Raw genomic sequence first — 26,047 nt, 5'->3', positions numbered from 1 at the left:
TGGTTAGGAAGAGAACCAAAAGTATAAATTTTTATCTCCCAGTCCCAGGCACATTCTGGAACACACTCAATGCTGAATTCAGACTAAATATCGATTTTATTCTATTAGATCAAACACAGAAGGGTGAGCATATATTCTAAAGTTTTCTGAATTGGTTATTTTCAACAGCTCAATATGGTTGTTGACTACTCAAAATGGGACAAGCTTGAGTTGTCTGATGACTCAGATATTGAAGGTGAGTGTCTTGAAGCACGAATTTGTGGAGTTCGCTAGAAGTAAGCTAGTTTGATTTGACCGAAACTATAGTTCATCCAAATGTTGACAAAAAATCGTTTATTCGGTGGAAGCAGCAGGACATTCATGAGCGACGGGATCAGCGGCGCCAGGAAATTGAGCATTTGCAGGTCGAAAATAGAATGAGCTCCTATTTGCTAACGCGTCTTGCAAAGCTGGTCGAATCTCTTGAACAGATCTCCCCAAGCCTTGAGGAGTCTGAGGTGGCCTCGGTCGTAAACCAGGCAATCGCCACTGCTTCTGCCGATGACCCAGATGAAGAGAAACCGCAGTCAGGCCCGGGGTATGGAGATATGATCCGTTCGTTGATTGATCAGGTGTCCTCGGAAGTATCATCTGCCCCTCGCGGTAGTTCACGAGTACAGGCCTTGTCAGACGCTTTTAAGAAGCACCAGGAGAAGCTAACTAACCTTCAATCTGAGTGCGTCAAGCGATTGACCGAACTCCAAAATGAAGAAGCCAGCAGGATTAGATCAGATGATCTAAAAATTGGGTTTGATAGCACCATGGTGTCCAAGAAAAAGGTGCCTGAAGCAGCGGCATCCTCGGCGACGAAAGCAAGCACCAAGCCAGTTTCTACGAAAAAGCCTCAGAAAATTGAAGTTCTTAATCGGCCGAATTCAAGCTCTTCAACAGGTTCATCTGCAGGTTCTTCTATAACAAGATATGACAAAGGCAAAGCACCCTTAGTCGATGACGAAGGTGACGCGGATGACGAAGCAGACGATACCGATGCGGAAGATGACTTTACTATTTCTCCTTTAGCCGAGAAGTTTGCTTCTATACCTGTAGGCAACTACCGTCAATGCATCGATTTTATAGCACGCAACCCTGAAATTGTGTCGGAGGCCGAGAGTGATGGAATTCTCATGGACGCCTTCAGCAAGGAAATGAAGGGGCAGCCGAATACGGCTAAGCAGTATGTCCACAATGCTTTGCTTTTACAATACTGTGCTCGCCTTGGTCGCGATGGCGTCACTGTTTTTTTCGGCAAAATAATGACTCCAAATCATAAATCTCTTCCTGCTTTTCTCCAAGATGTCGACCAGACCTACAAACATGTTAAAACACGTTCTGAGATACTTCTCGAAGAACAGAAGTCGAAACTGAACGAGGTGGAAGAAGAACAGATCATAAATTTGGATACTGTCACTGATGAAGAGCTCGCGGAATTGGGAATCACCAGAGAAGACATCGAAAAGTTTAAAATTGAACAGGCCGAACAAGACGCTTTGGAGCAGGAATCTGCAAACACGCAGCAGTAAATAAATCACGTTAATATTCATTTACGATTACACATCATAATATAGCATTTCGAAATTAAAATTATGTAGATCTTCGATGACACACTAGGATCTGATTTTGCTAAACTAACCAATAACATAATTAAGAAAATAAAAGAAAAGTCATTCAATTACTGCAACCATATGAATCCTATCAAAATTTTAAAAGGCTAATCCGGAATCAATTATTTCGAAAGCTAAACACAATTAGTTTCAAAACGACAAAAATCAGCACTGGATACCTACCATAATTCGCACGAACTCGTTATAATCGATACGACCATCATTATCTAAATCAAAAATTAGCAAACCATAGTAACAATTTAAAAAAAAACATTCATACTGGTATCAGCTTCCCGAATCATCTGGTCAACTTCCTCGTCGGTTAAACGTTCACCAATTGAAGTCATGACGTGTCTTAGTTCTGTGGCAGATATGTATCCATTATTGTTGCGATCAAAAACCCTAAAGGCTTCTTTGATTTCCTCTTCTGAATCGGTATCTTTCATTTTTCGCGCCATCATCGTGAGAAATTCTATTAAAATTAGAAAAATAAATTAGGGACGTACGGATTTCTCGGATATCACTAATACCCCTGTCGCCAACACATACCTGGGAAATCAATTGTTCCATTATTATCAGTATCAACTTCGTTGATCATATCAGCCAACTCAGCTTCTGAGGGATTTTGGCCGAGACTGCGCATAACAGTGCCCAGTTCTTTCGTAGTAATTTGGCCTGAAGAGAAGGGGTCAGTCAGTTCTGGACACATCAACCAAATCACTTTCAAGTGAACTAATCTTCACTAATTCGGATCAAATACCATCTCCATCGCGATCAAAAAGTGCGAATGCTTCTTTAAAATCCTTGATCTGTTCCTCGGTGAGTTGATCGGCCTATGAAATAACTTTGGTTAGTATCCGTCTCACACTCTGCGCCAGCAGCGACGCGTGTCTGGAAACTGGTCACAAGGACGCAAAACGAGCCAATTGGGCGCCGAGAAGCGTAGACTTACCATTCTCTATTTCAGTGAAGTTTCTGATAGATTGTTCAATCTGCTTATATTACTTAGTCACTCGTTCCGTACAATAAACAGACAAAACAGTTAAAAATTGTACATAAATATTGTCGTTTCCTGGCAGGAGAGATCTCTACCGGTCCTCTTCTCTCGCTGAGGCTGACCACCACGTTGGTCATCCGCAGCTGCACCTGACATATGTCATGTGACTCGGAATTGCTCTGCTCGGGTCTGGTCTGGTTCTGTATAGCGAATGGTTCAGGTTCCGAGAGAGCAACAGATTCAAACCAGATTTGATGCAGTACTGATAAAGATTTAGATCAGATTTGAGTTAGATTTATCTTCAATTCTGGCAGCGACTATTATTTGACAATTCTGTGGCATTTTGAAGGCTTGCAGGTTTTCTTCAATACACGCTCCTCTGCTCACTGTCTGCCATGCGCGGCCTGTTCTCTCCGTCGGCTTGTCGCCTAGGGAGTATGATATCAAGGCCAGCGTCTGCGCAGTATCCACATACTTTTGCTGCGCATGGTTTCTCTGGGCGAAATCTGGGTTTCAAGAATTCAATTGCAGGCACTATGGCTGGGCGAACAAGTCCGCTGCCTGGACCGGTCGTTTACAGGTTCTTACACAGTAGTAGCCAGCTCAGACAGCCCTCGCCGACCGGAATTGGCTCTTCTGGTAAGAGCACGAGTGTGAAAGATAGTGCTGTCCTAGATTCAGAAGAATTTGGACGCTCAGAAAAGGCCGAAAAGGCTGCTTTGGTTGATATGTCCGCCCGGTTGGCGAAGCGCGATGCTCCTCCAAAGACAGCAGGTTGGCAAGACATAAAACGTCTCTTTCAGCTTGCTCGCAAGGAAGTCTGGCCTCTGACAGGTAATACAATGAATCTATACCAATTGGAACTTGAAAGGCTTAGATATTAACATTACACCAGGTGCATTTGCTCTGCTTTGTCTGTCCTCGGGAGTTACTCTCGCTGTACCGTATGATTATTTCCTAGAATGCATTTGATGACCGCATTTAACAAATTATGCAGTTTCTCCATTGGTAAAATTCTGGACATGGCTACTGGAGGCGGCTTTGCAGACAAGATTTTTGGCATGTCAATGACTCAGTTCTACGGAGTTCTCGGTGTAGTGTTTGTTATTGGTTGTGTCGCTAACTTTGGCCGTGTTGCCATCTTGCGAGTCGTCGGTGAACGACTAGTCGCGCGGTTACGGTCGCGCCTGTACAGGCAAACTATTACACAGGGTACGTTTTAATGATTTTTGAACGAGAGAATGAAATAGGATTCGTTCTAACGTACTAAGATGCTGAATTTTTTGACGCAAATCGGGTTGGTGATTTGATTTCTCGACTATCAAGTGATGCGAGCATCGTCTCGAAATCTCTGACTCAGAATCTTTCTGATGGTTTACGAGCTGTTGTGTCAGGAGTTGCAGGCCTAAGTATGATGACATATGTTAGCGTCAAACTCACGGTAAATAAATTAATTGTCCTTCGCTTTAACCAAATCTAATTGTCAGGCTGTTATGATGGTAGTTGTTCCTCCAGTTGCCATATTCGCATTTGTATATGGTAGAAGGATTCGAAATGTCGCTCGCGAGACTCAGCAAGCATTAGGAGAGGCGACTAAGACAGCTGAAGAGAGATTGAGCAATATTCGTACTGCACAGTCGTTTTCAGGTGAGATCTCGGAAGTGCATCTCTATAATCAACGAGTGCGTAACATTTTTGATCTTGGCAAGCGCGAGGCGTATTACACTGCCATGTTCTTCAGTTTAACGCGATTTACTGGAAATTTAACTGTCCTTGCTATACTAGGTGCCGGATCTGCAATGGTTACTTCCGGCGTGATTTCAATTGGCGAGTTATCTTCGTTTATGATGTACGCGGCATATACCGGAGGAAGTATGTTTGGGCTTTCTTCCTTCTACGCCGAACTCATGAAAGGAGTTGGTGCTGCAAGCCGGCTATTCGAACTGGAAGACCGTAAGCCGAAGATCAAAAGCACAGTTGGAAGACCGGTTACTGATAATGGCCGTGGTCCGATCGAGTTTAAAGAGATTCAGTTTGCATATCCCACACGTCCGGCTGTAAATATATTTGACAATCTTAGCTTCAAAATTCAACCGGGTAAAAATTATTGTCTTGTTGGTCCATCGGGTGGTGGGAAAAGTACGATTGGTCAGTTGTTGTTGCGTTTCTACGATCCTTCGAAAGGCTCGATTACGATTAATGGCGAAGATATTCGTCAATTCAATTTAAAAAGTTTGCGGAGGACTATTGCAATTGTTTCACAGGAACCGGTATTGTTTTCCGGCTCGATCGCAGAAAATATTGCGTACGGCAAGCCGGACGCGACTCGAGCCGAGGTGACGATGGCTGCTCGAAATGCAAACTGTGACTTTATCCAAGATTTTCCGGAAGGTCTTGAGACGCAAGTTGGAGCACGCGGCACTCAACTTAGCGGTGGACAGAAGCAAAGAATAGCCATTGCCCGTGCGATGATCCGAGATCCATCGATTTTAATTTTAGACGAGGCAACGTCGGCGCTCGATTCTGAATCCGAATCGGCGGTAAATGAAGCTTTAGTCAGATTAATGAAGAGCAATACGACGACAATTTCCATTGCCCACCGATTGTCCACTATCATGAAGAGTGACTATCTGATTGTGCTGAATGGTACGGGCCAAGTAGCCGAACAAGGAACCTTCAAGGAGTTGAGTTCAAACCCCAACTCTTTTTTCTGCAAGCTTATGCTGGATGACCATCGAACACTCGAACAGAGTGAGATTGAGGAAGCAGTACATGAGGAAGAAGATATTTTAAGGGAAGAGCTAATCGAAGTCCTGGACAAGGAAGAAGATGCGAAAATTGCAAAGACCAAAGCCGAAGAGGCACCATTCACGCCATAAATTCTTCTTGTTTATACTGTTATAAAGTTATATATATATGTTTGTGTGTACACATAAATATAGCTAGCCTTTTTGGAGAAGTTTGTACATCATTGTTGTGTTTGGATTAGGACATTCCGTTTGTACATAGTGAAAATTCACGTGAAGATAATTTATGTGGATATATTTGTTTTCTATCTTGTATTTTGAGCTTTATTGAATCAATAATATTAATGATACATAACATTTACTCTGATACAGAGTGAGATCTAGTCGAAATCGAGAAAATGATCTATGAAACAGAGATCCAAGTCAACATTAAGGGAAAACTATACATAAAACTTGGAGATCAAATCGATCAATAGCCCTTTGCTCCCGGCGCATTTTGGTCACTCTTGAGCGAAACCAATAGCTCCCGGAACCGACTCTTATCATATTTTGCAGACCGAGCATGAGATTCAGTCAGATCCACAAGTTTTCCAATTCGTTCCCAGGTTGTACCACCAGCAACCGTACTTTCCTGAGCCTCGACGAATTCCTTTTCTTCTTGTCTAAAATTGTGTTGGATTTTCAATACAGCATTTGAAATCTTCATACAAACATAAATACCTTGTCTTCGCAATAGCAGCGTCCTTTTTGTTATTGTAATTGTCGTAAAAATCGTTTATGGCGGCTTTGGCAGCATCGCGCGTCTGGGTTTTGCGAGACTCGCTCTGTTCGTCACGACGCTGAATTGCAAGTGCTCGGCGCTCTTTCCATTCTCTGGCCACCAACCGTTAGTATAAGGTCCAGGAGATCTAGGATCAAGATGATAATACGCACTTGACAGCTTCAGATTCTTCACGGACTATGGTTTGCGAAACGGGAGCGCTCTGTTGATGCGAGGAGGTGTTAGCACGGTCAATTGATATTGTAAACTCAAATCAAAACATACAAAAATTGGAGCCGTAGCAGCGACAGGAGCCACCGGGCTCGTTGTAGTCATAGTTATCGGCTCGTCCGCACCAAGGAGGTCATGCTCTGCTGAAGAACCATTCGTTGCCTTCGAAGACCCATTCACATTTTGAGAGTTGCCATCCACTATCGCAGCAGCATCTGCTTCTCCAAGAACAGCCTTTTCGCGCGTTAAAAAATCCTCCTCGGTCTCAGGAACACCCAGGTCGACTACAGCACCCGCACCAGCAGGCGACGTGGCGGCCTCGATTGGGTGCGCCTCTGTCTGACCGCCATCGATCTCTTCTAGTGACGGAAAGTATGACATTTTATTACAAAATTGAGCTGTGGTGAGGAGGAATTGAAAGTTTCGATGAATCGAAAATTCTCTCGTGTTGGATAAACTGCTTTAGTTGCTTGTCAGTAGCAACTAAGCTATTGGGCTGCCAACCTGGACCTCGCGATGTCCCGGCGTATTCTGTAATCCCCGTAGCCGCATACAGCACGTGATTAGTCAATGAGAACACAAGGAGCCAGCATGATCCATAGCAGCATAGATCTGCACTTGGTACGGGCAATAAAAGGGAAATTGAACGAGAGTACCGGTGAGATATCATTGAAGCTTTGCAGTATATCTATAAGGTCACTATGTCATATTCTCAGGACGTTGTCACGAGTAAGCTATCGAGCGTCAACGAAACCCAAGAAGCTATAGTCAACATTTCACAATGGGTATGTGTAGATTGGACAGGCTAAATCTGGAATAGCTACTGAATCAATAACTCAGATCATGTTCCATCGACGGCATGCAGACGAAACGGCACGAACTTGGGCTAAAGCTTTGGGAGATGGTGCGTGCCGTGTATGATCTAAAAGTGTATATATACTAATATTCTATTCATCAGCTCCTGTTCATCGTAAACTGGCTTTGATCTATCTTGTCAACGAAGTTGTCCAGCAATCTAAAGCCCGCAAGCGCGACGAGTTTTTAAAAGCCTTTTTACCAGTAAGTGATTCCACTTTTCATTCCTAGTCATCAAAGACTGACATGAATCGAGATCATAACAGAATCTATCGAGTCCGCGTATCGCGCTACAAACAAAGAATTTCAGGCGAAAATCAAACGCGTTGTTGATGTATGGAGTCAGCGCGAAGTATTTCCTCCTACAGTTATAGCTGAACTACAGACAGCCCTGGATGGTAAATAATTCTGCTTATCCTACCACATAAGTGCTAATAGCTTCAGATGCTGGAAAGAAAAACTCGAAGCAATCTCTAGGAGGCCGACGACTAGGCCAAGGAATGAGCTTTGGTATGGGATTACCACCAGAGCTGACGAAACTTGCTACAGCTCACAAATTTTTAACTTCGCGTGCAACACAGTTTGGAACGTCGCTGGGTACCGCTACAAGGAATGCATCTTCCACAATTGACGCTGAGGCATTGCCAGCTCCAGACTTATATTCACAGCAGATCGCAACAGCTTCGGAATCGGTCGATAAAGCACTTAACGATTGTGAAGCCGTGATCAAGGCTCGTGGGGATTACATTTCCCAGCTGGAGTCGATTCTACAATTAGCTCGCGCAGCTCTGGAAAGCGAGACCAAAGAAAAAGAAACTCTGGAACAGCAGCAGGCTAAACTGGCAGAACTTGAAGAAAGCGTAAGAGATATTATGTTGACTGACAACTCAACGCCTCCCACGACCGACCAACAGCTTGAAGTAACTTCAACTGAAGCCGTGAAATCTAATTTGAAGTCTCCATTATCGGCCATGGAATATGATGACCGCACACCAGACCCCGAATATGTTCCGTTTCCACCTGGTGAAAATGGCGAATCGCCAATTCCAGATGAATCGACACCTCCTGCTACTGATTCTGGTCTGGACACGATTGAGAAGGTAGATCCATCTGTGGCGGAGTTCTTGAATTCTCTCGGCACAAAACGAGATCATGTGCAGAACGAGAGCTAGCATAATTTCAGATGTAATTAATAGGTGGTGTAATTAATCATGGTCTTTCCTCGATTTCTTTACCATGATAGACTTCCCTCTCTATATAGCTCCACGTGACGTAGTTTTCCTATTGCTCAGTCAAAACATTATGTGACAAAAGAGATGAAATGCACGCACAATTCCGGATCAAATAAGAAACAATATGGGAAAGTTGGTCAAAGACAAATATCTGTCTGAGAAGATATCTGACTATTCTTTGTTTGCCGACGTTCTAGGCGTAAAACATGTGTCTTCCTCAGTCGGATCAATCTCGAGCTTATTAACATCTACTAGCATCAGCTCGGCACCAAACTCATCAACCTTCCGAGATCAGCTTGCTCGGAGTCTGATTGCGGTTCGAGGAACTGATGTATTTACAGTGACATCTGAAGGTGATGTGGGATTTTGCGACTGCTCGAATTTGAGAGATTTGAGCGACAGTCGACGGTTTTACAAGGTTCGAGAAGTTTTACTACGTCAATCAGTGTGCTAATTCCATAGATTTTGAATATTCCTCGAATAACATTCCATGTTCGGTCGCTCGTAGTGAACGAATCAGGAACTTATATGGCAATTGTAGGAGAAAACGAGATCTCAGTCTGCTCGCTGCCTTTACCTGGCAGTTCTCGGCGATCTGAATCCAGAATTAATTCACAGTAAGTAAGCTATTGATTGTCTATCTCACATTCCTTTTCTCTGATCGCGACTAGAATTTTCAATGTTGGATCCAAATTTTTTACTGGAGCTTCTTTGATTCATAAGGTGCTATGGCATCCATTGTCCAAGTCTGACTCGAGCATTTTGGTCTTGTCGTCAGACAGAGTTCTCCGACTTTTCGATCTTGATTCAAGTCGCGATGACCCCGATCGAATTTATGATTTCAATTCCGCAAGTAATCCACAAGAGTTCTCGTATGGTCTGACAGACGAAGTCAAGGTTATTCCTGTGTCGATGTGCTTTGGTATTCGAGAACAAGGACCTGGTCAAGCCACTCTCTATATTCTATCTGATGATGGCAATATATATGTGTTATCGCCGTTTCTACCAAGGAAGAATGCGATATTACTTGAATCCGTGCAGGTGCTTTTAGAATGGGCACGCGCAGAAGCACTAGAACTTGAATCGGCGACGACGATTTCTAGATCAGAGCGGTATCGACGTCGACAACAACTCAGTTGGGCTTCTGAAATTGCTCGCCAGACATCTGATACTCTGCGTACTACCGGAATTTTGCCTCGAATAAATCGATTTGGGGAATTATCGGACGTAGGCCTGTTTGACAGAACCGCAGAAGGTTCAGAACAATGCGTGGCTTTGCAGGGACCTCTGCGTTTGAAACCATACCCGCGTGGATTATACGCAGCTGGAACAGTGACGGATATCCTTTCGCTGGAATTAGAGGATTATACACTTCTTCTTGTTGCTTATTCAACTGGACGTCTTAATTTTTATTTACAGTTGATGCCTACGGGGACTATGTGGGAATCGTCGATAATGGCATCAATGGTTGAGCACGATGAACCTGAAGTGGAGGAGATCATTACGCTAGATCTAATTGCTAGTATTTCTTTGCATAAGTCAGCAGAGCCTGCATTCTCTAAACCGAGGGTCCCTTCGCTGAACTCCCTTTACGAATTCTCATCTGGTTTAAGCATAGCGACAAATTTTGTTCTAGTACGATCAATGACTGAGCTTATCCAGGTTGACTTTAGTCGATGGAAACAGGAGATACTTGAAGTTTTTAACAGCGCTCAGGAATACAAGCTTCAGCAGTTCCTGACTTCGAAACCTGCTATCGAATTTTTTGATCTTTTTCCTGGAGAATCAAACTGCTTTTCAGGTGTAGTAGTTCTTCCAGACCTGCTGTTGGGTGATTTATTCATCTTATTACGAAATTCACGAGCAGAAGTACTTTCTGTTAATGGTGATTCACAACCAACCGGAAAATTTGACATCAATTCCAAGGAAGTAAAGTCGCCATCTCCGCCCACCAGGCCGGAATATCAGACAAGTTTAAACTTATTTAAAGTCGATTCAACACTTCTGAAACAAGAAGCTTCACGAGAACTAAAATTAAGTCAGCTCCGGAAATCCGCAGGATTTAATTTATCTGTGCCGATGGAATCAGTAACCGAGCAGAGTTTAAATTGCCTGGGTCAGATCGAGGAGATTATTCAGACAGATCTACGGCAGATTTATTTATTTGGCGCAAAATTACATTTGCACGCCACCGAGCAGCGAGAAGAAATGGAGAGGCAGCTGAATAAAATCAGTGAATTCAACCGACGTGTTGAAAAAATAGTTAATCAGGCGGCGACTTTCGAGAAGACGAGAGCCGTTGAAGAGCGACAAGCAATCCTCGATAGAAGGTTGGAGGATCTACATGGAAAACTAATCAGATGCCTTGCTCTACCAATCAGCGAAAGCGAGTTAGGCTGGTTTTCGGAAATAGATCGGTTGAACACGATCTTGAAAGAAAATCATGGCACAATGCGCCAGGCGAAGCTGGTGCTTGATCAGAGTCGACAGATGATTGCAATTGCTCGGGGACTTGAGGGAACTGAGCTTGAAGAGAATAGACCTGCCATTACATCTGAATTGCGGCCGGCGGACGTTGAGGATTTGCGTCGAATGCTGGAAGCAGAGTGAGTTTACCGAACCTGTCTAACGTGAATTTGAAATTAACTTAGAAAGGGCCCTCCTGATTAATCGGACACGTAATTCTTTAGCTTCACTAGACACCAAGATGGATAAAAAATTGCAGGACCTTATTACGAGAGAAATATGATTGAAAATAGATGTTAGGAACATGTACACTAGTAAAGCGCGTTTTAATCTTCCGATCCAATCTCGTTTTCGCTCAACCCTGGAAAGCGATTCCTTCCTTTTCAATAACAGCTTTGCCTCCACCAGAGAACCCTGTCCCTTCATGAGGAATGAAAATTACACCAGGAGAAACAGATTTCGTTTTTTTCTTCGATTTTCTCGAGGACGAGGATGTAGATTTGACAGAATCGGAATGTGGACTCAGATCAAGTTGACAGACAAAACACAGAAAAGGTTCACCAGGATGCATAGGCTTCATGGCGGTATCAAAACAGTGCTTACAAATCAGATGACCACAGGGTCTAGTCAAATATGCGTCGGTCGACAAGCCAAACTTTTTTAAACAAGAAGGACAGACTGTTTGCGTGTCTTTGGATTCCAGAGTAGAGAAATGGATGGGTAGTAATGCTTTAAGAGTAAGTGCATGTGGAATCTCAGGATCGGAGATTGGACATAAAGAAGTAACTGCAAGTAACTCTTTCTTGGTCTGTACTAGCGATTCGTAATCGCCTTGATCCTGCTCCTCCTCGTCGGAATCCTGACTATGCTTCCTCTTCGGGGGTAAGGCTGCCGTTGTCGTAGTTGGGAGGTAGACTAGAGGTCGATCATTCGACATGCTCGAGTCTATTTTCGACAGTCCCCGCTGGCTTTGCTCGAATTCAAGCACTTGCTGGTTATGTCTTTTTAAAGACTTTATCTCATTGGAGTGCTCCTTCTCAGCAATTTTCTTTGAGATATCGTCCAATTTACTCGTGATTTCAACTCGTTGTGATATTAAATTTTGCACAATACATTCCCTGCAAAACAAATGACCCTTATCAGGACACGCAACCGGGTCTCGAGCACGCATTAAGCATAAATAACACGCGTCAAACGATCGGAATGAGTCTGCAGATAATCGCTGGCTTTGGCGGCCATAATGTTTCAGCAGCGATCGTTCGTATGAGGTGAAAAATGAAGCAGAGGTGCTATTTCCATTAGATGAATTTAAAACAGATACACTCTCAAGACATACTTGCGCTTCGAATGACGAGCCATTCTATAGATTACATTTATATCCAGCTGGTTTTGGCTACAACTAGTGACTAGTCTTTGTCTTCCAAAGCCTACATCAAAATCCCAATAATCAATTCAAATCATGTGATATATGCGGCGACCACTAAGCGGCCGTGGAATTGTAACCTCGGAAAAACTCTAAAATTGGCCGACATCGGGGCTGTAGGGAGGAAAAAAATCGAGGAATAGTGAGTCAGTCTAAACCTAGATACTAGATACCTAGATACCTAGAAACCGTGATATTGTTGTTTGTTTGTCTATTTTACAAGATTGTATTAAATTCTCAATCAAATATACAATATAATGATTCGTCTCGCTTTTGCTCGCCGAACAGTCACATCTACCTCGTTTTCAAGGCGGCGAACATTTGTTTCGTCTGCCAAACGACAGCTGGAGGATGACCTCAAAAATTTGAACCATTTTTCAGCGGAAATTACACAGCCCAAATCGCAAGGAGCTTCGCAGGCGATGTTATATGCTACAGGTTTCACGGATGAGGACTTCAACCGAGGCCAAGTCGGTATATCTAGTGTATGGTATTCAGGAAATCCATGTAACATGCATCTTCTTGATCTGAACTTTCGAATCAAAGAAGGTGTCGACCGAGCAGGCTTGAAAGGACTACAGTTCAATACGATCGGGGTTTCCGATGGAATATCTATGGGCACGGGAGGCATGCGATTTTCGTTACAATCCCGAGATCTGATTGCAGACTCGATCGAAACTGTTATGATGGGCCAACACTACGATGCCAATATCTCCATTCCTGGATGCGACAAGAATATGCCCGGAGTTCTGATGGCCATGGGTCGCGTCAATCGACCTTCGATTATGGTCTATGGTGGCACAATTAAAGCCGGTCGAGCGTCGTGTATGCCCGATGTTGATATCGATGTTATTTCTGCGTTCCAAGCTTACGGACAATATATTGCGAAAACAATCGACGAGACCACGCGTAAAGACATTGTTCGGCATGCATGTCCCGGCGCTGGAGCTTGTGGCGGCATGTATACAGCAAACACTATGGCCTCTGCCGCGGAAACTATGGGCATGACGCTTCCTGGTTCATCGTCGTTTCCGGCAGAGAGCCCAGAGAAATTGCAGGAATGTCTCGATGTCGGTGAAGCTATCAAAAATCTCATTAAGCTTGATCTCCGTCCTTCGGACATTATGACTCGTGAGGCTTTTGAAAACGCGATGAAATATGTTACCATCACCGGTGGCTCGACCAATGCTGTTCTGCATTTGATTGCGATTGCTCATTCGGTGGGCATCAAGCTAACTCTGGAGGATTTCCAGGCAGTTTCAGATAAGACACCCATGCTTGCTGACTTTAAGCCTTCTGGAAAATATGTCATGGCTGATTTGCTCGACCTTGGCGGTACTCCGTCGGTATTGAAATTTTTGATCAATGAAGGTGTAATCGATGGTTCTACCGTTACTGTAACCGGCAAGACTTTGAAAGAGAACGTTTCAAAGTTCCCAGATCTGCCTAAAGACCAGAAAATCTTTATGCCATTTTCACAACCGATCAAGGCCTCTGGCCACCTTCAGATTCTTCGTGGTAGTTTAGCTCCAGGAGGGTCAGTCGGTAAAATCACTGGCAAAGAAGGCACAATTTTTCGTGGTAAAGCCCGTGCATTCGACAACGAAGAGGATTTGATCAAAGCACTAGAAAATGGGGAAATCAAAAAGGGCGAAAAAACAGTTATTATCATCAGATACGAAGGACCTAAAGGCGGCCCCGGTATGCCTGAAATGCTCAAGCCGTCATCTGCTGTTATGGGAGCTGGACTTGGAAAGGATGTAGCGCTTTTAACCGACGGCCGATTCAGCGGTGGATCACATGGATTTCTTATCGGGCATATTGTTCCGGAGGCTATTGAAGGTGGACCGATTGCTCTTGTGGAAGACGGAGACGAGATCGTCATCGATTCAGAACGGAACGTTATCGACTGGCTTGTTTCTGACGATATCATTGCCAAACGAAGAGCCAATTTTGTGCCGCCACCTTTGAAAGTGAACAAAGGTACTTTGTTAAAATACGCGCGCTCAGTCTCTGACGCTAGTCATGGCTGCGTCACGGATGCGTAATTGAAATCGGAGCGACTTAGATTGGATATTTTGATGGGGGAGGTAGTTTAACACTTGGAGTTGCTTTTTTGTCATTGCCAGTCTCGTTGATGTTACAGTTTGTGCATGACATCCGCACACTGGAATGATCTGAATAAAAGTTGACGTTTAAATGAAATTTTTGAATTTGGAATTCCATTTAACGAATACGTATGATTAATTTAGATATTGCATTATTCTTCCACCATTCTAAGCCAAGCGCCGCCTGCGGAGCCAAAAGACATTACTGAAGTAGTTCAAAAATATCTCCTAATTTATTAGCATAGTGCTTTACGCCGATGTCAGCGTCCAGAAGTTCCGATTCAGTATTGACACCAGTTAGAACAAATAGGGTGCCCAGGCCACCATCAATTCCAAATTTCATATCAGTATCAAGTCGATCACCAACCATACAGCCGCGGGAAGGTTCAAAGTCAAATTTCGCCTTGATGCAATCCATCATGACAGAGCTTGGTTTGCCCAAACTGATTGGCGTTCGCTTCGACGACAAGATCAGCGGAGCAGACATTGATCCAGCTCCAGGAAACAGTTTTCCGTTTGTAGGATAAGTCGAGTCAATGTTTGTCGCTAAAAACAATGTATCCGGGTGATGAAGCTGAATTAGGGCCTTTGATAGTTTGAGATAATTGATGTGTGTATCAAGACCACATAATACACAGCCAATCGATGGATCATAAACAATCTCCTCGTAATCGTCAGGCGTTATAGTACGGTTTAGTGCCGGGTCAGTGCCGCCAACAAAAGCAACTCCCTCTGAAGTAAGCTCCTCTTCAATTCCAGATTCACCAAGTACTAGCACTTTCTTGTCCTTGGGAAAGTTGACTACCTTGCTGAGATATACAGCAGATGAGTACGCAGAACCAAACACCTCTTCCTATGAACTTGTTAGAACTGTAATATTGGAACTGAAACTGCACAAATATACATACCGCAGTGACAGTAATTCCAAACTTGGCAAACTTTTTGGTATAAGCATGTCTCGATTTCGTAGAGTTGTTGGTAACAAAAATTAGCCGTTTGCCTGATAATGACATTAATCTCCGCAATTACAATTACACAATCATACATACCATTCGAACGTAAAAAATCTAATGTCTCGCTAACAGATGGCAAAAGTTTATCACCTTGCCACAAAACACCTAACAGATTGACAAAAATAAGATGTTATTACAGAGCTAAATACCAACGAACCACACCAACCATCGCAATCAAATAAGAAGTCATCGTATGCATCAAGAAAAGCTTGCGCATCTTCCTTTGTTTGAATTTTTGCAGGTCCAGTCATTTCCTCTATCTCTATATATGGATTCACACTCGAATGCACCCAATTGTGCCGTATATTAAAAATCTGCGATACCGTGGATAACTATTGTCCGTCCTGTATTTCTTCTCTGGGAGAGAGAACTTCGTTCATTCTCGGACATTATGTCATGTGACTTCCCTGTGGAGAACTACGATGAGGGAATGTTAATCAAAGTCGAATAGAGCGCAGCGGCAATGATTGCTTTGGAATCTTGCGTTTCTTTGACCAAATCTGCAAGAGGAATTAGTCGAAGAGTGATTTTTTCTCTCTCTTCGGCCGCACCGCCTGAATGAGCTCGTAACTTCTCAATTTCATGCTTGTCCATCAACTTTTTGCAGTAGAAAAACTGGATCAATTCGTCGCAGGCTCCACCGCTCATGTAGATACCGCCTTTTTTAGCAGCAGAAGTATCAGAACTATATAATGGCCGCATATCATGAGCTTCGACGCATATACCACATTCCTCTTCCAATTCCCGACGTGCAGTGAACGTGAGAATACCGCCGGGATGATCTACATCAGAAGGGTCGCACATACCAGCTGGAATCTCGACCATGCTCATTGTTGCACCAGCTACACGTGGCTGAATAGTAAGCACCACCATTGCATTTTCTAGATCGAGTGATTAGAGACGCTGTTGTTAACATAATGCGGAGAAACATACTGTCGTCATAGTCTGCCGGATCATTCGCTTTGGGATTATCAGAAGGATAGACGAGAACTAGCATCGCAGCACTGGATCCCCTAAGAAATACGATTCCTGGCAAGGACTGTCCTTGATCATTTTCGACGAGCGCATTGATTTTCAAAAATCCCAGTTTAGCTCTATGTCATGTGAGATAAGAACCATGATACATCTTGGTTTGACTATGCATGCATACTGAGCCTTTCCAAAGTAATCCGCATCCGTGACTTTAATACTCTTCAGTCTATAAAAAGATTCCGGTGTAGTACCTTCAACTTTAGTTCCTCCTTTCACAGGAGTCGCAGATAAGCTGTCTTGCAGTCTGTCAAACCAGCTTTGGAAGGGAAGAAATCCAGTTACTTGATCTGGCTGTAGCGAGAGATGCTCAGCGATACTAATATCAACCGATTTATACACAAATGACGTAGAAACTGTCATCATAGATCTTGAGACCGCTGTCATTCCGGTGAAGGCAGATCTCATAAAAGTGATTCGCCTTAACATTTGGGGGGTAGGCCAGATTGCATTTGTTAAGGATAGCTGGGATCAATAAGCTGTTGGGAGAAGTAGTTATGGGGTATAGGATCTAAAGATTGAGGCTTAAATATGTGGTGCAATTGGGCCCTTAATAACTGGAACCAAATGGGAGATGATGAGGGGGTTCCAGACGAATTGATTATGAGAGGAGCGCTTCCGGCAAGATGGGATGGATCTGGATCCAGCAGTTTTTGCTATTTTAACGAATCAAGGTAGAAAACGTGGAATAGAATGCAACCAAGTCGACGGAATTTGGTATTGAACATTTGCAGGCGACGCTTTGCATTCCATCAGCGAACTTCACTCTTGATATTAAGCCGGAGGCTTGGCTCGACTAGAGCTGCAGATCCACAATTGCACAAACTAAATGGATCGAGCCAGACAATACGTGAAGAGCAGCAAACGGGACTTGCTATCACAGACCCTTATGTGTTTTATAGACAATGCGTAGCTCTTGGTCGGATCAGTCCAGATGATGCCCAACTCCGTGCTGCACTAGAATTTCAAAAGTTATACTATCGCGTGAAAGACTATACACCACCCGTGGACTTCCGAGCCAGGTTGGAAAAGCTTGCCAGACTTTTAGAAGTAAGTAATTCAGAGATTTCTTATACAACAGGATAGATCACTCATAAAAGCAGGACTCGGAACAAATAAATCACAAGATATGGTATAGCCCTGAGCGGGAGACGGTAGCTCTTATAAGGACATTATCAGATGAAGAGGAACTATATGATATCAATTGTCCTCAAGGACTTTTGATACATGGAGAAGTGTAAGCCAATAGTTTTGATTTGATTGAAGTGACGCAGAATTGCAATTAATACCAATTATAGTGGGAGCGGAAAGAGCATGTTGATGGATCTTTTTGCAGATTCATTACCTCACGGCTCTAAGCGTCGATGGCATTATCATAATTTCATGCTTTGGGTATATGCTCGGATCCACCGCGAAAGTGAGCGCAATAGAAAGGCTTCTCGGTTGGGTATAGGCCAACTAGATCGTTCTGGTAAATTACGAGTGAGACTTCAGGAAGAATTTGTGTTACTACAAGTTGCGCAGGATTTAATGGCAGAGAGTGCAATTTTACTTTTGGATGAGTTTATGCTTCCAGATATTGCTGCAGCCAAGATCGTCAAGACCTTGTTCACCTATTTTTTCAAGATGGGAGGAATTCTCGTAGCGACGTCTAATCGACTACCTAAAGAGTTGTATTCTGCTGATTTTAACAAGTCGCAGATGTCGTCGTTTTATAATATCCTTCAAGCGCGATGTGTGACATACGATATGCGAAGTGGAAATGATTGGCGGACGATTCTGAGCGAGCGAGAAAACAAAACGGTAGAAGAGCGATACTGGGTCCACGAACAAGGTGAAAATATGAAGTCAAATGCAGAGGAAGAATGGACGAAATATGTTGAAAAAGTGGTAGGGAGAAAGCGAGAGGGCAATGCGGAGGAGATCATTGTGTATGGACGTCGAGTTCAAGTGCCATGGCAAAATGAAGGCGCTGCGATCTTCAAGTTCAGTGAACTATGCGACAGTCCGCTAGGATCGGCGGATTACATTTCTTTAACAGCAAGATATCATACGATTGTGATTGACGATGTTCCTGTGCTGAAAGTGAACATGAAGAACCAGGCGCGCAGACTGATCACACTAATCGACGCGCTCTATGAAAGTCGAGTACGACTGATCATGCGGGCCCAGGTGCCAGTCGAGGGTCTCTTCTTCCCGGACGCGACGGTAGAACTAGCTGGGCAAGATGATAAGCTCGAGGATGAAGAGGATTCGCTTGAACAGGAGATGTTTTCTGAAGTTGACATGGAGCTAGAGAGCCCGTCCCGTCCCAATGTAGCCTCCTACGACGAGACCGAGAAGGTGCGCAGGTTTGAGCGAGCGGCGACTCCCAGTGCTGGGGGTTCTGAGTCTGGAATGGAGACTTCCAAACGAGCGGACGAGGGATATACAAAAACAAGTGCGTTTACAGGAGAGGACGAGAAGTTTGCGTACAAACGAGCCATTTCGCGACTACGAGAAATGACGAGCTCGGATGAATGGTGGACAGAAGGACAGTGGAGTCCGGTCGAGCGCAGCACGAGAGAATGGGAAACCGAGGACGGTCTGTTTGATTCTGGCTCGGCAGAGAATTCTCTCTGGCTCGGCCAGAGCAGTGGCCGCAACCGAACCAACGAACGACAGAAAGACGCGCCTCGGTTTAGCCTTATGCATTTTTGGTCGCTGGTGGATTGGGGTAGAAACGCAGGGCGCAAGAAGGACGAGAGGACTAGACGATGGCTACGAGGAGTGAATTATTACAGAGAATAGTAGGAGTGAAGGTCGTATTGGAATAGTAGTAGTTTTGTAACTTCCTGCCCGTTCATACACTATTTATCAACAACGACTATCATCATCATGAGTCTCATTGTTTTTACGCCTGCGACGGCATCTACGATATAAATAATTCTTGTTATAATTAGCAACTACAATGAAACACGAAACAAACATTTATAGAAACCAATCTATGATCCGAAATCTGCGCAAGTCATGCCGCCAACCTCGCATGAGCACTCCATGCAGCCCAGTCCGAGACAATGTCGTGCGCTTCTCTTAGCACAGGGCTGACCCGAAATCATCGGGCTCGTCCAAATAACCCTTAGCGCAGCTTCAGTTAGCCCCTGTTTGGCTCAAACTCTAATTATCGGGTGGCGCTCCGCTTTAGGAAATTGGGAATCTCTGGTCAGTCTGGGCGAAGGACTGCAGGATTGGGAGTCACTGCAGGTTGGCTAGCACACGCGCGCGGGTCTCCCCTTTATAGTATGTAGCACGCAGACAGCCCTCATGCGGCCCGTAGCCAAAGCGAAGGGAAACACGCGTCGGGACGGCTTAGAGAACGCTTGGAGACGGGCGCCTCTGGAGAACGAGCTTCTATCAGAAATGCAAAGAATATAAAGGCATCCCACTACCCGCTTTGTTCTATCGTGCTCTATTCTGTCTTGTTTTGTTCTGATCCGACGAGCGTTGTAGATCGTTTTTGAGTATTCAACATCGGTCCGAATTGGCATTGCTTTCACGTTCTCCTTGTCTCGCTCATTTGCGTTCAGCTTCAGAATTTGCGTCACTTGCTAGACCCCTAATTCGCCCTGTCCGACTAGATCGCTTGTGTTGACTGTTTTGGCCCGCTCGCTCTGCTCTACATCTCAACTGTTGTTAATTCGTCTTCATTTGTATCATCGCAAAATGATTTCAAAATTACTTGTTCTCGCTCTGTCGCTCGCTTCGATTGTCTCTTCGTCGCCCGCTCCCGCTCGTCGTTGGCTCAACTTTGGCTACGGACTCGGGGAAAAAGTACGAGGAGTCAATCTTGGCGGCTGGTTCGTTCTGGAGCCCTATATCAACTACGAGCTGTTCAATGCGTTTGGCGATAGTCCTCCCGTTGACGAATACCATTTCTGCCAGGTTCTGGGTGCGACCGAATGTGCCAACCAACTTACTGCTCATTGGGCGTCCTGGATTACTCAGGACGATTTCGTGGCCATGCAGGCCGCCGGACTTAACCATGTTCGCATTCCTGTTGGATATTGGGCTTTCATGCTGATGGACGGTGATCCCTATGTCCAGGGTCAGCTCACCTATCTTGAGCAGGCGCTACAATGGGCGAGAGAGGCCAACATCAAGGTCTGGATTGATATTCATGGTATGCCTGGCTCACAGAATGGTTTTGATAACTCTGGTCTGCGCGATAACTATGCTTGGCAGACTGAGCCCAATTATTCTTTCTCATTCCAAGTTTTGGATGCTGCCATTACTCGGTACTCTGCGGCCCAGTGGAATGACGTGGTGACCGCTATCCAGCCCGTAAATGAACCGCTTGGGACCGTTCTGAATGACGACGAAATCAGATCGTTCTACTTGTCGGCATACAGCGAGCTTCGCGACACGGCCGGATCCGATATCGTGCTTGCTATTCACGATGCGTTCTTAGGCATGACTTCATGGAATGGATTCATGACCTATCCCGATTATTACAACGTAATTCTTGACCACCACTCCTACCAAGTCTTTGATCAGGGCCAAATTGCCATGGACATTACTGCCCATGTTGCTTCGGCATGTTCCGATGGAGCACTCATGGCACAGACCAATCTCTGGTCTGTGATGGGCGAATGGTCTGCTGCGCTGACTGACTGCGCTACTTGGTTAAATGGAGTTGGACGAGGAGCACGATATGATGGCTCTTACGAATCTTCTCAAAGTTACGGTTCTTGCGCGACTCGTTGGGATTTCACCACGTGGTCCGACGATGATAAGGCCAACACTCGGCGATACATCGAGGCTCAGATGGATGCGTTCGAGACTGGGCTTGGCTGGTTCTTTTGGTGTTGGAAGACTAACGGAAACGCTATCGAGTGGGACTTCCAGTTCCTACTTGAGGTGGGATTAATCCCTCAACCGCTTGACGCTCGCACATATCCTGGCCAATGTTAAAATTATGGGCGGGGATGAATAATCAATAAATAGCGAGACCAAGCAGTGTGCCATGAATGGTCTTTTTGCTGAAAGAAAAAAATAAAATGGCAGGAGAAACTGAGTTTACGCAATTGAGGTTATTGTCATTGCATATTTTTATATAATTAATGATGATGAGATTACAGGACTGGTTAGAATTGGGATTCTTTTTTTTTGTCTATTTTTTATTTTCCGGCTGATTCTGCTATTGTTTAATTGTGTAATGGTTTAGAACTTGGTTTTTTCTTTTTCTTTTTCTGTTTACGTTTTAGTATATTTGAATGTAAATATGATGTATTATTAATATTAATAATATTATTATTATAATTATCATTCGTTATGCTACTGCTGTGAGGAGCTACCGTCAAACCCCGGGACGGTACACACGCCTGCGCTTACAGCGTTGTCTCCGGTCGCCGCAGACGGCTCTGGAGCACCGGCGGACGCTGTATCGGGCTGGAAATAGAAACGGCGCGAGTTCATAGAAGCTGAGAGGGTGTTTGCAACAATTAAAAATGCTGTGTCATATTAGGCGGCGCAAAATATGACGATCAGTGTTACCTTCAAATAGCCAAGTAAGAAAACAATGATGTGCAATCCATATAGTGCTTGCATAGAAAGTGACTGCAGCAGAGATGGGCCATGTAGTGCGGTATGTCCGGTATGCGGAATGGGTTATGAGCGAGGAGGCTTGCTCAGAGACCAGAACAGGAAAGAGTGATCGGAAAGGTCCCTCTGTTCAGGGCTGTGGAAGCACAAACAATCTGATATGCTGATTGATTATAGTAGAGAAGAACGCTCGCACATTGTAGTTTATCGGGAACTCTTGCAGCATATATGCAAGAGATCTCAGGATGTGACGCTACCATTTCCTGATTACACTTCCCCTTTGCTGCGACCGGTACTGCTTGATGGATATTTCGCTCACCAAACCACTCGCAAATTCCGCAGATTGCTTAGCTGACTAAGCCCGATGTCTGCAGCAATCCATTTTTGTTTTGTTCTTCTAATCATTCCAGCGCCGTCTGGCATTTAGATTTTCTCGAGATTCGTCCGTCTCCTGATGGTCCATACCGGATCTGCATTCTAGCCTGGGCACTGGCCTAAATGTCCCATCTCACACGAGCCAGATATTATTATTATTCTTCAACACTGATGACATAGGTCTCCCACTTACAGCCATTCTGCCGTACATCTGCCAGAACTCGCTCATCACATTCAGTCCATCAACGTTTTCATTCAACAAGTCTCCTCGCTTCCCTTGCTCGCCCTAAGTCTTTCCGGCGGCCACGACGCGTCCAGAATTACGCCTGCGCGTCCAGTGATCAGCCGTCTCTGTCTGACACCTCACCGGCCGAACTGCCTTATCCAACCCAGCTCAATCAGGTCAAGCTGCACGTGCGCACGTGCCTCGGCCTACTATCCGCTTTTAATTGCATTTGTGGCTGCTCTTTGACGTCCATCTATTATATCTGTCTGGAATTCGGACCCGTCCCTCTACAAATCTAGAGACATTCAATATTATTACGTAATGTGCTGATTATATAATTGCTAATCTTATTCCCGAGTGCCTCCCGTATTAATGCCATTACCTCGTTGTTCTCGGTGCTGCCCTCGCTGCATTCTTCTTCCGTCCAGATCAACATTTACTTGACCTCCAGCCTGCTGCTGTTGCTGCTGCAATTGCGCCTGCGCCTGAGAATGAGACTGTTGTAGTTGTTGTAGTTGCTGTTTCTGCTGCAACAGTTGTGCTGCAGCTCCTCGTGCTGTTGCTCCGATTCCGTTCGAGACTCCATTCCCATGGCCATTCGAAACAATCGTTCGATTGCCTCCTGCAGTCCCTGCGGCTATCCCGCTCGCGATGAGTCCTCCAGCCCCGGAAACTGCCCGCTTCGGAGCTTCATCGACAAGCTTCCAGGAACCATTCCACATCTTATTCAAAACCTTTTCGACATCCGTACTAGCAACACTAACACCCATCTTCACAAACATAATCGCCTCCCGCTCTTCATTTTTCTTCTCATCTTCATCTTGTTCTCCTTGCGTGCCGTCCTCGCCCACGCCTACGTTCTGTGAACTGAACGCCCATATCAACGGCTTCAAATCAATCTGCTCCGAAAATCCATTCCGTTTTCGAACACGGTCAAGTGATTCACTGATTGGATCTCGATACCGTTGCACGTTCCTCAGCTCTTTGGAAAGCGAGTCAAGCTCGCGCTCCGCAATGCTTCCGCTGAAACTACCACCAGGTCCACCTGAAGAGATTCCACCTATGAGACCGGAACCCAGAGATCCATTTGATCCCATGCTCACGCCAGCTATGCTTCGTGAAGATACACTCCTAGCGCGCGGTGAAAGTAGTCCGTCTGGCGAAGCCAACCCGTCTGCTGTTCCTGAATAATCTAAGCTTATACTGTGCTGATGGTTTTGCTGTTGTTGTTGCTGTAGAAATTTCTGCCTAGCCCGTCCTCGAGCACTACCCCCCGCAGCAGCTGCCGCTGCTGCCACATCTGCAAGCGACGCGGTGCTAGATAATATTGGTAGGTTGTCCATATTAGCTACTGCTGCTACTGCTGCTGCCGCTGCCGCTGCCGCTGCTGCAGAAGCTTCGGCATCTGTAATTAGTCGAGGACGCCCACTAGTAGCAATATCAAAGTCCAGAGACGTTGTCGGACCTCCCACCCCTGGTGTAGTCAATCCCGAGTTATCTGCAACTCCTGCTGCTTCCTCCGTCGTAGTTTGCAGTTCAGGGGTCCGAGCAAGAGCAGCAGTATGTGTCGGCTGCCATAGTGAGGAATTCGAATCTGCAGATGACACTGACTGGCTGGTTTTATTACCAGATGCAGATTCACCGGGTACTGCTTTCGCTTGAGTCACTGCTGTTGAGCTGCCGGCAGCGGGTGATTGAGTACTCGATCCACCACTACTAACGCTTTGAGGCTCTTCAAAAAACCGAGATCTCAATGCTGTCGGATTGGAATCCACAGACTCGGGTTCAACTTTGGTCGTTCCGGTTGCGGTTGCCGTCGTCAACGTTGTCACCGCTCGTGCTGCGCTAGGCTGCTTAGATACCGTAGACGGTGGTGGTTTCGCTGTCGTGCTTCCTGACGGCCTAGATGCGACGACAGTTGTGAATGTCTCTTTAGTTAGCGGTTTGCTCTTCTGCGCAGCTGCATCAACAGCCTTTGCGATATCCTGAGCTAATTTCTGTTCACTCGTTTTGTTCTGATTAGGATTTGTTGGATCGACTATAGACGCAGCCGTAGTAGAGGCAGAAGGAGTAGTCGGCTGGTGCTTTGAGACATTGCTCTCAGTAGGAGACCCTAATAACGAGGTAGACCCCGAAGTCGGTGCAGAGGACGAAGATGTTTTCTGTTGTTGCTGATTTAGAGCATGATCTTGCTTATTCATGAAGGCCTTTGAGACTTGAGCGTCACGATCGGTCGAAGACTCAGAATTCCGGTCAAGATGTAGTCGCGGTGCAACATCAATCGATAGTCCGCCATCTTCTTCCTCCGTATCCTCATCTGTGGATGCGGATGCGATCTCATCATCTTCACTGCCTTCAGTAGCCGCAGCTACTTTAGCAGCTGCCTTTCTAGCCTCCGCAGCCGCCTTTGATTTCCGCTTCGTTTCGGTCCGAGATTCAGTGGCGACGGCACCTAGTAATCCCTTAGGTCCAAAATGCCCCGATAATGTACGTTTTTGTGCGAGTGAGACTCGAGAATTCTTGCGACCAGTCATGGCGAACGAGGATACGTTGCGTTGTCTAGCAACAGAATCAGAACTCTTGGTTCTTCTAAGTGCGGCCGCATATTGTTGTTGCTGTTGTTGCTGTTGTTGCTGCTGCTGTTGTTGTTGTTGTTGTTGAGCTATAACGCCATATTGGCCCGCCAAACCTGCATGAGGCGGAATATATGTCGATAAATCCACCTGAGGAGTTGTTGGCGTTGGCGGAGTACGCGAGACCGTGGTGGGTGTGGAAACCGCAGGCTCGCCAGCGGTAGCGAACTTGCCCAGCTTATTCAAACCACGTCCATAGGACGGGTTTCGGTGATGTGCGCGCACACCTCCAGTAGATACCACGAAGTGCTTGGAGTTGTTTCGTCGCAAAGCAATACTGGACGCAGACCTATGTGGTGGAAGTCCAGCGGGCGGAGGCATGCCCGGACCGGCCGTTGAGCCTGGAGCAGTCTGATGCGGTGTACTCATTGCTATCAAAGAAAAGACAGATTAACCGTAAGCTGTCCTCCTGAGGAAATAAAGCAGCTGATGAACCGAGTGGCCAAAGGACAGCTTGATCACAGGTTCTGTGGGAAATACAAGCAAAATTAAGGGAACCTCATGTAACAGACCTTCGCCCAAATGAACACGCAAGCCAGTTTCTTCCGATGTTCAGTTTCCGTATTTCTAACAGTCGACTGATGCGGGTAATCTCGAGACCTCTTCAACTGTGTGGCAATTCTAATGTTTCTATCAATAATTAGCACTCCAGCATCGCCTCCAAATAACACAGATCCTAAATAACCAAATCAGTCAATTCCCAGCTCCAACAAGCAGTATCTCACTGCTGTT

At 45.2% G+C, this 26,047-nt stretch overlaps 13 protein-coding genes across 13 annotated transcripts; 7 read left to right on the top strand and 6 right to left on the bottom strand.

The window, feature by feature from the left end:
* The first annotated feature begins 113 nt into the window (after positions 1-113).
* V1516DRAFT_649098 (Cdc37 N terminal kinase binding-domain-containing protein) lies at positions 114-1,642 on the top strand. The gene is made up of 2 exons (XM_066920225.1): positions 114-235; positions 307-1,642. Exons 1-2 carry the CDS (start codon positions 175-177, stop codon positions 1,557-1,559), a joined length of 1,314 nt encoding a protein of 437 aa, XP_066777963.1. The 5' UTR covers positions 114-174; the 3' UTR covers positions 1,560-1,642.
* V1516DRAFT_672790 (calmodulin) lies at positions 1,597-2,692 on the bottom strand. Its single transcript, XM_066921802.1, has 6 exons — positions 2,593-2,692; positions 2,401-2,473; positions 2,190-2,315; positions 1,921-2,112; positions 1,824-1,867; positions 1,597-1,774 (listed from the first exon to the last, which is right to left on the bottom strand). The coding sequence occupies exons 1-6, from the start codon at positions 2,593-2,595 to the stop codon at positions 1,763-1,765; spliced, it is 450 nt and encodes a 149-aa protein (XP_066777962.1). The 5' UTR covers positions 2,596-2,692; the 3' UTR covers positions 1,597-1,762.
* Positions 2,693-3,173: 481 nt separating this feature from the next.
* On the top strand, positions 3,174-5,516 carry V1516DRAFT_663436 (P-loop containing nucleoside triphosphate hydrolase protein; the record flags this gene model as incomplete). Its single annotated transcript, XM_066920508.1, has 5 exons — positions 3,174-3,471; positions 3,533-3,581; positions 3,635-3,849; positions 3,909-4,078; positions 4,125-5,516. The coding sequence occupies 5 exons, from the start codon at positions 3,174-3,176 to the stop codon at positions 5,514-5,516; spliced, it is 2,124 nt and encodes a 707-aa protein (XP_066777961.1).
* A 174-nt stretch (positions 5,517-5,690) lies between these two features.
* Positions 5,691-6,923, bottom strand: V1516DRAFT_706806 (clathrin light chain). The gene is made up of 4 exons (XM_066924166.1): positions 6,430-6,923; positions 6,318-6,367; positions 6,105-6,257; positions 5,691-6,046 (listed from the first exon to the last, which is right to left on the bottom strand). The coding sequence occupies exons 1-4, from the start codon at positions 6,754-6,756 to the stop codon at positions 5,854-5,856; spliced, it is 723 nt and encodes a 240-aa protein (XP_066777960.1). The 5' UTR covers positions 6,757-6,923; the 3' UTR covers positions 5,691-5,853.
* Positions 6,924-7,076: 153 nt separating this feature from the next.
* On the top strand, positions 7,077-8,402 carry V1516DRAFT_623080 (RNA polymerase II-binding domain-containing protein; the record flags this gene model as incomplete). Its single annotated transcript, XM_066919610.1, has 5 exons — positions 7,077-7,160; positions 7,216-7,279; positions 7,334-7,434; positions 7,487-7,628; positions 7,675-8,402. 5 exons carry the CDS (start codon positions 7,077-7,079, stop codon positions 8,400-8,402), a joined length of 1,119 nt encoding a protein of 372 aa, XP_066777959.1.
* Positions 8,403-8,494: 92 nt separating this feature from the next.
* On the top strand, positions 8,495-11,331 carry V1516DRAFT_250267 (uncharacterized protein). The gene is made up of 4 exons (XM_066918807.1): positions 8,495-8,880; positions 8,925-9,079; positions 9,134-11,068; positions 11,118-11,331. The coding sequence occupies exons 1-4, from the start codon at positions 8,587-8,589 to the stop codon at positions 11,209-11,211; spliced, it is 2,478 nt and encodes an 825-aa protein (XP_066777958.1). The 5' UTR covers positions 8,495-8,586; the 3' UTR covers positions 11,212-11,331.
* On the bottom strand, positions 11,284-12,287 carry V1516DRAFT_663432 (uncharacterized protein; the record flags this gene model as incomplete). The annotated part of the gene is made up of 2 exons (XM_066920507.1): positions 11,284-12,217; positions 12,265-12,287. The coding sequence occupies 2 exons, from the start codon at positions 12,285-12,287 to the stop codon at positions 11,284-11,286; spliced, it is 957 nt and encodes a 318-aa protein (XP_066777957.1).
* Positions 12,288-12,437: 150 nt separating this feature from the next.
* V1516DRAFT_672774 (dihydroxy-acid/6-phosphogluconate dehydratase) lies at positions 12,438-14,658 on the top strand. Its single transcript, XM_066921801.1, has one exon. The coding sequence runs from the start codon at positions 12,609-12,611 to the stop codon at positions 14,397-14,399; it is 1,791 nt and encodes a 596-aa protein (XP_066777956.1). The 5' UTR covers positions 12,438-12,608; the 3' UTR covers positions 14,400-14,658.
* Positions 14,531-15,806, bottom strand: V1516DRAFT_249973 (HAD-like domain-containing protein). Its single transcript, XM_066918805.1, has 4 exons — positions 15,639-15,806; positions 15,509-15,577; positions 15,368-15,459; positions 14,531-15,312 (listed from the first exon to the last, which is right to left on the bottom strand). Exons 1-4 carry the CDS (start codon positions 15,721-15,723, stop codon positions 14,662-14,664), a joined length of 897 nt encoding a protein of 298 aa, XP_066777955.1. The 5' UTR covers positions 15,724-15,806; the 3' UTR covers positions 14,531-14,661.
* Positions 15,807-15,889: 83 nt separating this feature from the next.
* On the bottom strand, positions 15,890-16,888 carry V1516DRAFT_622351 (uncharacterized protein; the record flags this gene model as incomplete). The annotated part of the gene is made up of 3 exons (XM_066919578.1): positions 15,890-16,353; positions 16,406-16,566; positions 16,623-16,888. The coding sequence occupies 3 exons, from the start codon at positions 16,886-16,888 to the stop codon at positions 15,890-15,892; spliced, it is 891 nt and encodes a 296-aa protein (XP_066777954.1).
* Positions 16,889-17,062: 174 nt separating this feature from the next.
* Positions 17,063-19,482, top strand: V1516DRAFT_672768 (AFG1-like ATPase-domain-containing protein). The gene is made up of 3 exons (XM_066921800.1): positions 17,063-17,551; positions 17,605-17,738; positions 17,800-19,482. Exons 1-3 carry the CDS (start codon positions 17,195-17,197, stop codon positions 19,289-19,291), a joined length of 1,983 nt encoding a protein of 660 aa, XP_066777953.1. The 5' UTR covers positions 17,063-17,194; the 3' UTR covers positions 19,292-19,482.
* Positions 19,483-19,803: 321 nt separating this feature from the next.
* Positions 19,804-21,805, top strand: V1516DRAFT_672767 (glycoside hydrolase superfamily). Its single transcript, XM_066921799.1, has one exon. The coding sequence runs from the start codon at positions 20,204-20,206 to the stop codon at positions 21,449-21,451; it is 1,248 nt and encodes a 415-aa protein (XP_066777952.1). The 5' UTR covers positions 19,804-20,203; the 3' UTR covers positions 21,452-21,805.
* Positions 21,806-23,029: 1,224 nt separating this feature from the next.
* On the bottom strand, positions 23,030-25,684 carry V1516DRAFT_684760 (uncharacterized protein; the record flags this gene model as incomplete). The annotated part of the gene is made up of 1 exon (XM_066923580.1): positions 23,030-25,684. The coding sequence occupies one exon, from the start codon at positions 25,682-25,684 to the stop codon at positions 23,030-23,032; it is 2,655 nt and encodes an 884-aa protein (XP_066777951.1).
* Positions 25,685-26,047: the final 363 nt, after the last annotated feature.

This window comes from Lipomyces oligophaga (assembly GCF_038497815.1).
Source record: "Lipomyces oligophaga strain CBS 7107 unplaced genomic scaffold V1516scaffold_3, whole genome shotgun sequence".
In the NCBI taxonomy this organism is placed as follows: domain Eukaryota; kingdom Fungi; phylum Ascomycota; class Lipomycetes; order Lipomycetales; family Lipomycetaceae; genus Lipomyces; species [Lipomyces] oligophaga.
The sequence above is the reverse complement of the archived record's forward strand: the minus strand, read 5'-3'. Positions and strand labels throughout refer to the sequence as shown.